At 40.0% G+C, this 15,316-nt stretch overlaps 1 protein-coding gene across 10 annotated transcripts in view; it reads right to left on the bottom strand.

The window, feature by feature from the left end:
• The window catches only part of Pam (peptidylglycine alpha-amidating monooxygenase), a 286,594-nt gene that overhangs the window by 153,748 nt on the left and 117,530 nt on the right, over positions 1 to 15,316 (bottom strand). For all 10 annotated transcript variants that reach the window (XM_085696100.2, XM_085696107.2, XM_085696114.2 and 7 more), the window contains exons 2-3: positions 6,516 to 6,898; positions 5,470 to 5,590 (exon numbers count right to left, since the gene is read on the bottom strand). In XM_085696100.2, the coding sequence (XP_085552226.2) occupies positions 5,470 to 5,590; positions 6,516 to 6,610 (216 nt within the window). In that variant the 5' untranslated portion in view covers positions 6,611 to 6,898. The remainder of the gene's footprint in view (positions 1 to 5,469; positions 5,591 to 6,515; positions 6,899 to 15,316) is intronic.

Genomic DNA, 15,316 nt, shown 5'->3' with positions numbered 1-15,316 from the left:
CTTGTTTCACTTGGCTGCCTTTCCTCACCTTCAAAACCCATATGTTGTCTCAATGTCTCCATAGAGTCATGATGCAAAGTCCATTCCTCACTTTTTAAAACTCATCCTCGGGTCCTTGAACACATACACTGCCAGAAACAGTACTAGTGCACGCGTTCTCATCAGTCACCAAGTGTGGGATACTAAACTGATATGAACGAGCTATTGGCATTTCTGCTCTGAAGAATGCTCTTAGTCAGGTAAACACCTATTCTTTAGGCAGGTGGAGGGGCAGGAGGAAGTTACCATAGAGCCAAGAAGCATGGCTGAATTGGCACTTTAAGATCTGGGGCAAGATCACTGCCAGCCTGGCTAACTCTAGGATTTGACTTACTTTAGAAAAGAAACTATAAAAAAATTATTGTAATTATGCCTCAGTTATTTTATTCAAGCCAAGTATCCATGGAGTAGTTAACTCACAAAACGGATATACTTTAGGATATTAAGATTATAAATGAACAGGCAGTATATCACACTGTTTTCTTTGTAGATGTGAGAGTTGGTCACAGCAATAGTTCCTAGTCCCACACGACTAAGGGGTCTAGCGAAGAAATGGCACCAAATGAGCAATCTTTTTTTTGTTGTTGTTGTTTTGTTTTTGTTCTTTTGGGTTTTTTGAGACAAGGTTGCTCTGTAGGTTTGGAGACTTCCCCAGAACTAACTCTTGTAGATCAGGCTGACCTCAAACTCACAGAGATCCACCTGCCTCTGCTTCCTGCGCGCTGGGATTAAAGGTGTGCACCACTACTGCCCTGCTCAAATGAGCAATCGTAAGGCACGCCACTTCCTAGATCTGCTGTGTTTGAAATGGTGTCACTGGATACCAGGTCCTTACAGAACCTCTTCAAGTGGCAGTGTTAAAGTTGCTATTCTCCCTGCCATCTTCTCAAATCTAAAAACAACAAATAAATAAATCCCCAAATATTCAAGACTTGAAAATGAATAAAGAATAAAAAGTACACAAAATTTTCCATGTCAGAGTGAGTTTGACTGAGTGTGTAACCAAAGCCATAGATCTTCCAGTATACTATTATTCTCATAAGAAGATAAGATGGCATGCTGTATGATTAGACAGAAAGATCGGTTTTCATAACCATACAGTTTGAATCTCATTGCACTGATATTTCTAATAAAGGTTCTTGAGGATATGTACAGAGATTTTCAGAACTGGATAGCATTATCCTAGTGGTAGTTGTATCTTCAATTTTTGCCTCCTTTTTCCAAGTTGCTTTACATGAAAGATTTAGAACTTCTGTGATTTTCATTATCTAGTTATTCAATATGTAAAAAGAAAGACTGGTTACTTAGTTCCCTTTTTAATTAAGTTGTTAGGTCAAAAATCTGCTGAATTCCTTTAGCCTTTGACTGCTTTGTTGACAGTGAGTTTCAGAAACATGTGCTGGAAAGTCTTTCCTTCTATTATTTGTTTACTTAATATTGTTACTTTTTTCTATTTTTTTTTTACTTTTTGAGAATATATTATTTCCCCTTTCCTTTTCCTCCCTCCAATCCCTCTCATCTATGTACCCCTCTTTGATCTCTTCTAAATTCAAGGCCCCCTTTTTTCCTTAATTTCTGTTGTGGTTGTTGTTGGTGCATGTGTGTGTATGTGTGTTTCCAAGTATATAAATACAATCTGCTTAGACTGTATAATGATACTTTATGATTTCAGGACTGACCATTGGGTACAAGATACCAACTGGTGCTCTTTCCTGGGGAAGACATTTCTCACGCTCTCAGCATTCTTTAGTTCTTTGTCTAGGTTTGTTGTTGTTTGATGTTTGGTTTTGATATTTGTTACTGAAGATTGAGCACAGTACCAGGTGGACACAGATCCACTGATCACCTAAACCCTTGAATCTACTCAAAGAGTTTTGTATTGATGATATGAAGACCATTAAAGTCTAAAACATAAAAAGAATTTTTTTCTACTGTAAATTCTTGGTAGGGCTCATCAGGTAAAAGGTGCTTGCCTTACAAACCTGACAATGAGTTGTATTTCCAGAACCACAGTGGAGGGAATACACTAATTCTTGAAAGCTGTGCTCTGACTCCCCCACACATGCATTTGTCTCGTCTCTTCTCTTCTCTTCTCTTCTCTTCTCTTCTCTTCTCTTCTCTTCTCTTCTCTTCTCTTCTCTTCTCTTCTCTTCTCTTCTCTTCTTCTCTCCCCTCCTCTCTTCCTTTCCCTTCCCTTCTCTTCCTGTCTTCTCCTCTATCTCTTTTTCTCTAAATCCTCCCCTCTCTCCCTCCTCTTTCATACACATACTAACAATTATAGATAAAACAAAATTTAAAGACTGATATTGTAGTAGAATCCTAGTTACTTTCCCTAAACAAACCAGTTCAGGTTTAATTGAGTAATTTTTAATGACCATTCTATATTCATGTAATATCAGGAAGAACCATAATGCAGAGACCTTACCTAATCTAGGATTGTATTCCATCTGTGAAATGAGTTGGTTGTACTATGTGAATTACCCCTATGGTTTTCCTACCTCTATTATATTGTCTTCTTACCCCAGCCTACAATCTTATTTCTCAAGCAAAAGACTTCCATCAGCCTTATCCATACCATTCTCACCATTTCCATAACATAAGCAATAATCCCTAAGATCCAGATTTAATGATACATATCTTGAACAGCTCTTGACTACTGACACAAAGCTCTTGCTTCTCCATTATTTCCACATTTGTATGAATTCTGTTTTTCTTGTTGAGCCACAGCTGATAGGAAAACTCGGCATACTTCCCAGCTTTACATTTTCCTTTCCCCTTTACTGCTCTTGTTCTTGGATTTAAGAAGTATTTTCTTTATCCTATTCCAGATATCCTATATTTTGCCCATTTATTCTTGCTCTTGGCCATTTTGCTTTCTTGCATTTTGTTTGTTTTGGTCAATACTCATTTTCCCTTTACCTTTAATCTCTTCATTCTAAATTTTTTTATTCTTTCTTCCCCTTTTATGTCCTTTCTTCTTACCTGTGTTAACTCTAATTTTAGCTGCATTTTCAGACAAGGGTGATTGCTTTTCTTCACTAAAAATACTTATGGTACCGTAGGTGTCAGTCCATCTAGCAAAAAGGGACAAGTGGAGGAGGGAAGAGGTTTTATATCTGCCTGTCATGGGCAGCCTGTTGTTTCTCATGAATGCTTACAAGTTGTATCATCCGTCAACCAGTATTCAGAACACATGAAATCAAGCATGTTGAGGGAACATGGTGAAACATTATAGATAGGTCTAAGCTGTCTCAGAGCAACTGAATCCCTCACCCCGTTGAATAGCTGTAGCTGCAAGTTAAGACAAACCTCAACCCAGCCTGGATGAAATAACATAGGCGAATGTAAGCAAAGGTGACCAAAGTAATGAAGTCACCAAGGACTTCCATTGCTTCAGTCTCGCTACATTATCCTAAGCACAGCCTTCTCATAAAGCTTGTCCTCACCAGGTCTCCATACTCGTCACTCACCTAAACAGGGAAATTCATTCTTAGCAAAAGACCTAAAAGTTGACTCGGCTGTTCCGGGACACGTATATTTTCTGAGTCAATCACTGTGGAAAGGAGGCAAGATCCAGCCATCTGCTAACCCCAGTCCACTCACTCCCCATCTGGAGATGGCTCCTGGGAGCCACATAGCCTTAGAGAAAGAGCAAGGAGGAAAGGAACTCCGCCGCAAAGGCAACCAACAAATGGCCATTTCATGAAGCAAAATCCTCTGTCTATAGTGCAAAATGAACAGTACCAATTTAAACACTACATGTTATCTTTCTGTGTGGTCATTTTGATAATCATAAGACTATAAAATTGAATAAAGATTTATTTTATGAAAACAGAGCTCTCCCACATTTTCTTTTTAAATCGACTCTTCTATTTTTTTCCTTCTGGAAGTACTGGTCACAGCAGAATTGCCTACTATTGTTGTTACTCAGTAACAAGGATAAAGGAATATTTTCAAATAGCGCTAATTTGTTATTGGTTAAAACAACAATGTTCTTGTGGGGAACATGCTAAAAGACCAATTTCTGAAACTGGACATGGTAACTCATTTCTGTAATTCATGCAGTGTGGAAACGGAGGCAGGAGGACTGCCTCGAGCTTCAGGCCAGCCCACAGAGTAGAGGGAGAAAAATATCAAAGAGAAAGAGAGAGAAAGAGAGAGAGAGAGAGACAGAGACAGAGAGAGAGAACAAAGAAAAAAAAACAAATGACCAATTAGTGATTGTTTTAGATATAAAAGAATAAGCAGCTAATTTTAAAGAAGTATAGTTAAAACCCGATTGAAAAACGGAAAAGAAATAAACAAAAAGCTAATCTCTTGGGTAGGGGACTGTGGGTTTTTGTGTTCTAGACTTAGTATCTCACTTAAATACTACATAGGCTGATTATGAAACTCAGAGTCAGGGCAGAAATAACAGAATGTATAGACGAGGAATCTGTAAGTGACACGGGAATGCGGAGACAGACAGCTGTCTGTCTTATATAGCTGTAAAGTAGTTATCACAACCACACTCAAGTCTTCAAATACTGTCAGGTTTTACCCTGAAGTAAAAGTCTAGAGCTCCTGGTTGTCCATTTTTTCCTCAATAAATAGAATGCTTTTATTTTCCCAGCGCTAAAAGGGAAAAAGGAAATAGTACATTATCCGCAAGAATGAGTCACCAGTCACTGCACCTCTTCCAGGTCCAGGCCTCTCCCTGTCTGTGGTGCTTCAAAAGCACGGGGCTATCTTTTAATGACATACATAAATCCCCGCTCTGGCTGGCTGCAGAGCATAATTAATTCTGGCCTTTTCATGCTAAACGAAACACCTTGCACATGCGGCAGCGTGTCTTAGCGTCTTGTGTGTGCTAAGACATGGGATGCCTAGCAACCTTGCTCAACTTCACATGCTCGATGACACATTCGGGTGAGCACGGCTGCTACTTCTTCCAAAATTATCTCTAGAAAATTCATTCTGCCACCTGTATGAATAGCTTCCCCAACTTTCCAAACTGTGGAATGCTTTGTTTCTCAAATTCTTGGCAGCAAACCGAATTTTCTATGTTAATTGTTTTGGAAGGGTATTTAAGAAAAAGCACAGTAATCTGGTAGATGCAGCTGCTCTCGTCGTTTCTTTCATGAGAACATTTTCCATATTTTCGTGCATATTTAGATGTTCTGTTTCAGGGGCCATCTCTCCATAGAGAATCCCAAAGAGTAAACTTTCAAGTCTCCACTTCAAGTCACAATAACAAAATGAGTAACACTTTAATAAGCATAACTGACTATTCTGCCTTGCAGCCCTACCCCTTTTATAGAATTCCAGCCTCAGCTGGGGAGTCTGAAAGCAAGGAAGTCAGCCCAGCTCCAAATGCAGGCTCCTGGGTTTAGCTTTAACGTTCGACAGTCCACAGAAGAGCAGAATAATGAAGGACAGAATTCCACGCACCTCTTTAGGTGTAACCCCAGGCATGCGGATATCCAGTGCAAAATCTGATGAATCAATAGGAGTGACAGGTCGGGTGGTACCAAGGCATTCGTTGGAAAATGATCTGGTAGTTTCTTTAAATCTGAAGAAGATAATTTGAACATAATTGGAAGGGCAGAAATAAATCCTCTGTCCTGAAGTTTAAAGATGCCTTAATGAACGTCCAATAAAAACTAGAATGCAACAACTGTCTAACAGCCTCGACACCCAGAATCACGTTATTGGCAGTGAGCTACATAAAGCCAATCTGTAGGCAAAAGACAATCAAAGCAAGGAAGCCGGGCACACTTAAAGTTCAGCTCAATAAAAGCCTGCAATACATATTTATTTCTACTTAATGAAGACGTTATCATGCTCACACGCACATTGATTTTCTAGCGGTAAGACTATAATCCAGTAACATTTGGTCAACCACGAGGGTCCAACATTACCAATCAGAAGCAAACAACCAAACATCCCTAGCCACAATCTTGCTAAGAACAGTTATGTGAGGAAGAAATAAAGACTGCGCTGCGAATTACAAATGTACAAGTAAATAAATATTTCATATGGTAATTACGAGGTGCGTGTATACAGCTCGATACTTCCTAGTGAACTATTACAGCCAATGATCTCCCCACCACCGATCTATCTTGATATTTTATTCCTCCAGCTGTTATATGCAGGAAGGCATTCATGTCTAAACAACTATAGGATAGTTTCTGAAATATTTCCCCAAGAGGGAGCGATTAGTTCTGAAAGTCACAACTTCTAATTGGAGTTCGAAAAGGCTGGGTAGCAGCCAGGGTACAGGACGAGGAATGGGCTTTATCCGAAAGGCGCACTTCAGAAGTTACTAAGGCTAAAATTCCAAATCGTTTTGGGTAGGAAAAAAAACCAACCTTGTAGAGACTTCCCTTCCCCAGGACCCTGGTTACTACTAGTGACTACATTTCTAAGGAACATGCACAGAAACCACCCCAATCACCTTCCTCCTGTGAAAGGAAACAAACAAGCCAAACACGCACCTCTTAAAGACAGAAAGTGGGCTTCTGAAGGCCAGGCAGCTGCCATGCAGGGCGAGCAACAGCAGCAGCAGCAGGCTGCTGGCGTGTCCGGCCATGTCCGAGCTGTGGCCGGGGCAGCGGGCAGCAGCCGGACCGGCGGGAGGGCAGGGCTGGCGGCCACCGCTACTTCATGGCCCCGGGCGACGCGCGGCCAGCCGGGTCCCCGGGATCTGGTCCCGGTGCGTGGGAAGCGGCGCTGGAGTCCGCTCCGCCCGCGGGAGCCGCCCGCCCTCCAGAGCGCCTTGAGCCCGGGGCGGCTGCTGGACGTGCGAGGTCCTTATCGCTCGCAATGACAGGGGCTGTGAGGGCTATCGCGCAGACCCGCGTCACTCATCATTCGGAACCTGCAAAAATAGAAGCCGATAATGGATGACTAACACATTACAGCATTTGTCCTCAGCAAATCCCAGCCGAGGTTCTTTAATACACGAGGAGTTTCACAAGCTTGCGCCCAAGCCTGGGGAAAATGCTGGTCTGTTGATCTCTCTCCACCCCAGCGACAAGCCCCCTGCGACTTCACAGACCCCGAGAGAAGCCCCTGTCCTGCCTTAGCTTGCTCTTCCTCTCCTCCACCCACTCCTGGCTTGTTTTTGTGCTTTTTTTTTTTAAAATCATTTTATTGTTGTTTGATTTTTACCTATTTCTTCCCTCTGCTTTTCCCTCCAATCCACCCCACTCTAAGGGTTTTTTTTTCCTCCATCTCTCTCATCTCACAAAAAAAAAAGTGCTCCAGACCTCCGTTCGATGTAAACAAAGTTATTCATTCAATCACTGACTAAGGCACAAGGAATATATCAGAGGGGCGAAGACAAAGCACTTAGAGACCATAATAATCAGGCAGAAAAGACGAGAACAAAGGCATTTCATGTATATTCACGGCAGGGCTACAGATGAGAAGAGAAAGAGGGGGCGACCCCCTGCCTGCACAAGCATTTCTATGTAAGTAATTGCCCAAGTTCTCAGAATTACTTTAAAACAATCTAAAACTCTACCGTTAACATGATATGTGCTTTGCACATGCCCATTAAAAATCTGGCACGTAATATCCAAGGCAATAATTTCTTCCTGATAACAGCATGTAAACCCAAAGAGGCGCTCTCCTAAATAAAGTTTAGGAACTGATAACAGAATTAGAAAAGGGTGGGGAGTGGAGAGGGGAGGATCTTAGCCGTCCTACAAATAAAGTATATCTAGAAAGACGATGGTGAAGAACTTCCTATTAATATGAACAGTAGAGGTGAGGGCTCAGGGAAGGATGCTGTAAAACTAGGGCTGTTAAAATGAAAAAACAAAATAAAAGGAAATTAACGACCTTAAAAGAAGGTTCTAGATCAAGGTCCTCTTATGTTTCCTCTTCCTCTCCACACACTCCTCCCTCCCCCAGGTATGATTACTCAGCTGCAGTAAGAGACGCGCACAGCTGTCTTTGGCGTTCAGTCTGAAACCCAACTATCTCACTATGGAAAGCAAGAATGCAGCCCTACCAGACAGACTCCCAGGACCAGACCATGTCCCAGGCACATGCAAATACCAAAGAGATTATTTTCTAGAGCGTTAATTATATTCAATAAAAATTTACAGTCCGCATTCTGCAAACGCCACCTCTTTTACAGAAAAAGAAGCATGCTTCTGAATATTTCTGGCTGGTGGGATAGTCAAAATCCTATCTTTGCCCCATACTGTGATTCCCCTTCCCACCCCTTTTGCAAGTGCCTAAGTTTGCTTGCTTTTTTCCTTAGGCTAATCTTAGCCAATTTCTTTAAGAGGCCTTCAGGCTTAAGGGAAATTTCCCTTTGGCGTCTGCAGAAGCCACATGGAAAAAGTGTGACCTCCCAAGCTCAACCAGAGTAAACTCTGAGATAATCATGCTTTGACTTTACCAGTTGTTCTGAACATTTGTCAGATTAGGTATTGACTCTGAAAATGATAGCCAGCATTCATTTAAAATATATCATTCACACCGTGAAAGTAACTTCTATGAGATAGACTTCCAAATCCTCATTTTAATCCATCATTATAAGGATGGCTCAAATAATACGAAATCCGTTGATTTGATGAATAAATAACGTACAGCGTAAGTCAGGGGCTGGGGGACAGCGGCTTCACGGTACAACTTGCATTTAGCAAGCTGGGGACTCTGAGCTCAATTGCTAGTACCAATAAATAAATGAATGACAACTGGATTATTTAGACATTCTCCACAATAGTATACTAGCCTCTGAACTGTGCTCTAGGAATCATGATATACAGAAGAGAAGGCGCACGCACACATGTGTGTGTGTGTGTGTAAAACCAAGACCATAAACACTAACTGCAAACTGAACAATAGTCATCACGGCCAGTATTATCTATGTTAAACACTACATACCAAATATAAATTAACTACAATTTAATATCCAACTACCCCAGGGATGCTTGGGGCTCACCAGCACCCAAGGATCACAGGTGATTTACATCAGCAACGACATTTTTAAAAGACTGATACTGTTTGTTTCTTTGCCTTTGGCTCCCTGTTTGAGATCAGCAACAAACCTTTCAGCTCTGTCCTTATTCTGGGTAAAGGCAAAGGCCTGTGGGGATGGTTATGCTGGTGTGGAAGGCTGTGCTATTGTCTTTGCTCCCAACCAAGTACTGCACAGTCAAATGAGAATGTAGAGTATCCCCGAAGTTCTCTTTTCAAAAATATATACATTAGAAAAGGAACTCTATTTCATTCAGAACAGCATTTAAGGACAGGCCTTGCATTAGCAGCCAAGGAGGCTTGGAATTCAAGAAAACACTTGAAAACAAACTTACTATTAAAATTCCGTAACAGGAACACACCCTTAAGTCCTAACCTTGGAAATAAAACTCCACTTAACCGTTCAATTGATTTTTATCTTTGATGTACCTCAACCACTACTTACAAAGAAGAGAATTGAAGCTGGGGGTAGAAGCAAGGATGACATCTTCATCCATAAATACAATGCCTTTTATTATAGAAAAGAAAGCTAATGGTGAGCCTTAAAACCTTTCAAAGATGGAGTACAAATTATACTAGGAAAGTAAAAATGTTTAACCATTATCATTTCATTTTTATTTCATAATTCCTATTAATGGGCAAAAATGAAATATTCACATTTTTGTATTTTTAAAAAATTTTAAATTTCAAATTATATGTTCCTGAGACAACACAGTTATTCATTCAAAATCCTTAACTTAAAAAGTGCAATAACTTTTGTATATTGCACAAAACATTATGATACATATTTGGGCTTAAAAGATGACTAGAGCTAAAAAGGGAAAATAATTTATTAAGGAAATGAGAATTTCACACAACTGATGGAAGAACTATCCCTAGAAAAGGGCATAAGAGAGACTCAAGAATCTGAGAAATGGAGGCATCTTCAAGATGAAAGTAAACGAGAAGTTCAACAGCATTTTCAGCAGAAGGCACAGCCTGGGCATTCCTGGTACAGGGGACAGCAGGAGCAAAGCACCCAGGTTGGGGGGGGGGGCAGAGGAAATGATGTGTTTGAGAAACAGTAATAAAAGCTCTGTCTCCTGGAGACAGGAAGTCCAGATGCACCATTTTATCTGCAAGACAAAGCACATCTACTGTTTATATCTCCGTAATTTCACCGGGTAAGGATGATTTATAGTTTATGCCTGTGTGGATATTCATTCTAGAAGCAGATCATTAGGTGGTAAGTCGTGGCCGCACTGCAGGACTGTGAAACTAAGTGAGATCGTAAAGAGGGTTGGCTGTTCTCAATAGTTCCATTGAACACAGAAAGAAGAAATCCCTGAAACCTGTACCTGGTTAAAGAATCAAAGAGGCACGCTGACTATTTGTTCATGGACTAATGTACTCAGTGGCTACTTGGAAGCGGAAGGAAAACTATCTGGTGTCTGGCTCTAGAAGACTGAGCAGGGTAAAAGTCTCTGGTGCCTTAGTTTCTTCACCAACAGAAATGATCACACCAACTACTTGTTAAGAGCAATACAAGGAATAAGTGGATTAATCTCCTAAGGGCAGGGCCAAGTATGCACTAAAGGCTTGCAGTTAATGCTACTCCAAATACATATTCAGTGCCATAACGTTGAGGACAGTGATAACCAAACAGATAAACTCTTACTCTTGTAGAAAGTCCTTTCTAGTGTGGGGAAGAATAGCTACTAAACTATGAATTTCATCTACTTTTAAGGACATTGTTTGAAGCTTCCTAGAACGATGCGACTGAAAGATGCATTACCCATTCACACAGTAACCTGATTTTTGGGCATTTATTCTTGAATGATGACACAGAAATGTCAACAAAGATATTTAATAGTACTGTTCAAAATAACAAAGAACTAGATGTCTTCTAATAGTAACAGTGGAAGCCAGTGAAACGTACATCAAAAGCAGATTGCTATACCTTTTCAGCTAGAACTTACAAAAGGTAGATATGAGGTATCCCTTTTAAAAAGACAAGTTTCTATTAAAAGCCAAGAGCTCAGTTTATAACACACTATTTTTCATTTCATATAAAAAATTTTTTAAGAATCTCAGAGACCTGTTCCAATTATAATGCAAATAATACTATTTTCTAAAACCATTGAACATGAAGTTACTAACCTGATGCTTCAACACTTGAGATACTTTAGCGAGATTTCTGTTTTAAATTAAGACCATCTGGGCATGTTTGATGGCTCATGATGTATAGCCACTTGTTGCCAGGCCTGGAGACCTGAAGTTCAATCCCCAAGATACACATCGAGAAATCTAGCTCTCTACGTGCATATCCACACATACAAAAGCATCCATACACACAATAAATAAATAAATATTTCAACTTAAAAAAATTAAAAAAAGTTAAACCTACTATATGGGTAGCAATTAGTGCTAGATATTAGCAGATAAATGCCCTCACTCTGTAGTCTTCTTTTAAAGGATGCTGAGAATCCTACAAAACAGCAGCTGGCTTCACCCAGTGTTATCTTTTATGATTGTACCATCAAAAAGCCAAATGCATGTATAATATGCCATCTTATTGGCCACACAGATGAGCGCCACTCTTGGAAGCTTCTATCACATGGCAAGATCTTAACATGTCTTGTTAAGATCATGTGATATTGATCAGTTAATTCAGGTAGTCTTTCAACCCAGGTTTCTACTGTAAAGTTACTATTTTCCCCTTTAATTAATGTGTTTGGTGGGGAGGTTATTTTTATTTTACAGGTATTCATTTTTTCATTAGACTTGCAGCTTCTTTTACTTACTACATCACCATGGGCTCATGGTTCCCTGTTTTAATCAGTCATTGTCTTTATGTACATTACTTAGATGTTAACTGTCTCAGTTGTAGTCCTTCAAAGTCACCTTTGTGTCCCTTTGCCATTTGCTCATGATTCTTAGAATATTAGAACTTTCCGTCTTGATCCCACTGGGTCTTTGTTGACATTTCAAAATGAACTTATTCATCTTATTTGGATTCTGATAGTGCCATATGATTTATGTGAATCTGAAATGCCCTCCAAAGGGCCCATGCCAATAATCAGTGGCCAGTTTGGCACTACTGGAAGGTGGCAGAAACTTAACTTTAAGAAATAATGCCTAAAGGGAGTCTTGGGTATCTGAGTACAATAAGGCACTAAGGAGAGGTTCCACATTTTTCTCTTTCTGTCCTGTGTTCTCAGTCACGAAGTAAATGGCTCTGTTCTACAGCACTCCTCCCGAGAGGTCTTCTACCTCACCACAGGTCCAAAAGCAACCAAGCAAACCTACTGTCGACAGATGCCTGTCCCTGTACAAAGAAATTATCGCAAGTACCTGATACACTGACAGAAAGCTGATGGAAACACCATGTCACCAATCCAACCATATTCACACTTCCTTACTTCTGTAGCGCTCTCTGGTAACCTGTGCCAGTCCCATTATCTCAGTGACTACCCTGCTGTGCTCCATCTAATGGCTTTAGGATTGTATCATCCAAGAATGGAAAAGAAGGAAAGTTAATTTTGATAAAGCAAATTATAGGAAGCAAATGCATGTATGTAAAAAAGCAGAGATACTCTAACTTAGACTACTGTATTTCAAGTAGTATTTTGACATGAAGGGGTGAGGGGGCTATCGCTATCTGTGAACATGCTTTTGTAAGATAAATCTTAATTTAATTTTCATCATCTAGGGTTTCTTTTGCAATCACAAGAAAACAGGGATATTTGTGCCTCTAAAAATATATCTTATTGAATGCGTGTCTTCAGATTTCAATTCATAGGTTATCAGAGTTAGGTCGTGTTTAGGGAAAACAACAACAGACTTTTCTTTGCTGTAGACTAAAGGTTACGGTGGCCATACAGCTGAGGCGCACTACAGCCAGCACTATCGACATTTGGACTGCAGAACCCTCTGATGTGCAAAGCTGCCCTGTGTGTCACCAGATGTTTCGGCATCGCCTTGGCGCTCACGCAATGGAAGCCAGCGGCGCTCCTCTGAGCTGTGGCAACCAAAAATGTCAACAGACATTGTCAAATGCCATCTGAAGGGTAACACAGCTCTGCCTGAGAATTTCTGTTGTAGTTCATTAAGATGGAGTTTAATTTGTAACCAAGGCAATGTCATTTTTTTTAATACACACAAAAGCCCAAAGTGTATTTATGAATATAGAACTTCAAAATCATTTTACAAACCACAGAAAATAACATTTGTTTCCACATTATCTCACTAAATTCTGAGCTTTGTGTTATCGATCCTCTTTTATAGATGAGAGATTGAAGGATCAGAAAAATTCATTTATCTTTTTAATTATATAGCGGTAGAGCTTGAACTCCAATCCTGACTTTCAGATCTCGGCATCTATGATTTTTAACTCATAGCATCCAATGGGAAACAGACCCTTAACGTTTACAAAGGATACTCTCTTTAAATATAAATTAATAAGTAAATCTCTGAATACTGTTTTCTAATAAAAATCATCATAGTCCACGTTTATTGAGAAGTTATTATATCCAGGTCGTCTGTGGTAGGCACTTCATAGCGTTTCAGTTCACTGTAATTCTCAGTGCAGCTCTATGAAGTTTGTATGGCCACTCTTGCTCCACAGAAGTGGAAACCAGAATGTGGCGAGGACCGGCAAGCCTGCTCAGAGTAGACAACCAGGATATAAGCAGGGCACTCACACTCACAGCACGCTTCAAGCCATTAGCTGCTCAGCTGCACAACATAAACTGCCCTTCCTCTCATTCGTTTAGTGGGAAGCAGTAGCGTTTCCTCTTCCAGCCTTACAGACACTGCTCACTTAGTTAGCCGACGCAGAAGGAAACAAGGCGAAGGCAGACGACCATGCTTCAGATTTGACGCTAAAGTAGATTATGTGTGGCTTACGGGGATCTTCTCAACTGCTTCCCCAAATCGGAGTAAATGTTTCCAAATTTCACCCCAAAGTCAGATTTCCATGGCAACAATCAGCTGTGCCAAGCAGTCTTCTTTTAGTCAGACTGGCAATTAGGAGTGCTGGTGTCCACGGCTTCCTACAAGCTCTCAGACCTGAAAGTCAGGAGTCGTTTTCCCTGTCACTTAGCATGAACATGCAATCATTATGGTTATCTTTTCATTTTCATTTTCTTTTTTTTTCATACCTAGCCCACTCTTTCCACTTACTACTTGGTATCTTAAAATCACTTATGCTATGGTCATTGATGTTTAGGGTTATTTTCTTTATGTAGGAAGGGAAAATGCACGCTAGATACAGCATGAAGTTTATCATCCATAAATGCTAAATCAATCTCCTCCTCATATCTTTTCATTAGCAAAACATGAGATTGGTGGCATCATATGCTCTTGGATTTATTTCAGAGTCATCTCTCCTAACAAGGTGCCACTCCTAAACAGTTTTTGTTTGCAAGTCAAAATGGGCTTGATATCTGTTAGAATATATATGCTAAAAGGTCCCAGAAGTAGCATTCAATCATGGGACCACTGCACTGAGAAACTACCAACAGCAACTCTACCTATCATCTATCTATCTATCTATCTATCTATCTATCTATCTATCTATCTATCTATCTATCATCTATCTATCTATCTATCATCCATCTATCATCTATCCATCTATCCATCTAATCCATCTATCCATCTAATCCATCTATCCATCTATCCATATCTATCTATCTATCTATCTATCTCCATAATCTATCTATCTATCTATCTATCTATCTATCTATCTATCTATCTATCTATCTTTCTTTCTTTCTTTCTGTTTGTCTATCATTTACAGAATCTGTACCAGATGTACTTTAAATGTCTGTTATGATTTTGTTCTGTAAAAACTTTTCGAGGAGAAAATAGCAAGAGGTATAATTCTTAGTGAAATTTCTCAGCTTCGACTAACATAAATGTTACTTGTGAGCACACACATCTAATTCAGTCCCAACATGTTTTACTCTACAATCCCTGGATTTCAAACAGTACTGCCCTGCAGTTCTATGGGCTGCACTGGCTGGTACTCAAGAGACTGTGGACCAGCATGGAAAAGCATTAATGGTGTCTGATGATGCCACAGAGGTGGAAGCATCCTTGGTATCCTACTCATCTGTCCACCAGGTAGTTTACTGATTTATAAGCATAGAGTTTAGGTTTAGAAAACTAAGAATGATTCTCCAGCTATGACATCACTTGCATCTTAAACAACATCCTTGTTGAGTGAATAGGCAGGCTGTCAACTGTTTCACTGCAATTTAGTACAAAGATTTCTGGACTAAATGATTTCTGCCCTAACCCAAGGACCCAGATTCATAAG

The sequence above is a fragment of the Myodes glareolus genome, chromosome 1 (assembly GCF_982192425.1).
Source record: "Myodes glareolus chromosome 1, mMyoGla1.1, whole genome shotgun sequence".
Taxonomy (NCBI): Eukaryota; Metazoa; Chordata; class Mammalia; order Rodentia; family Cricetidae; genus Myodes; species Myodes glareolus.
This window is presented reverse-complemented; position numbering and strand designations above follow the sequence as displayed.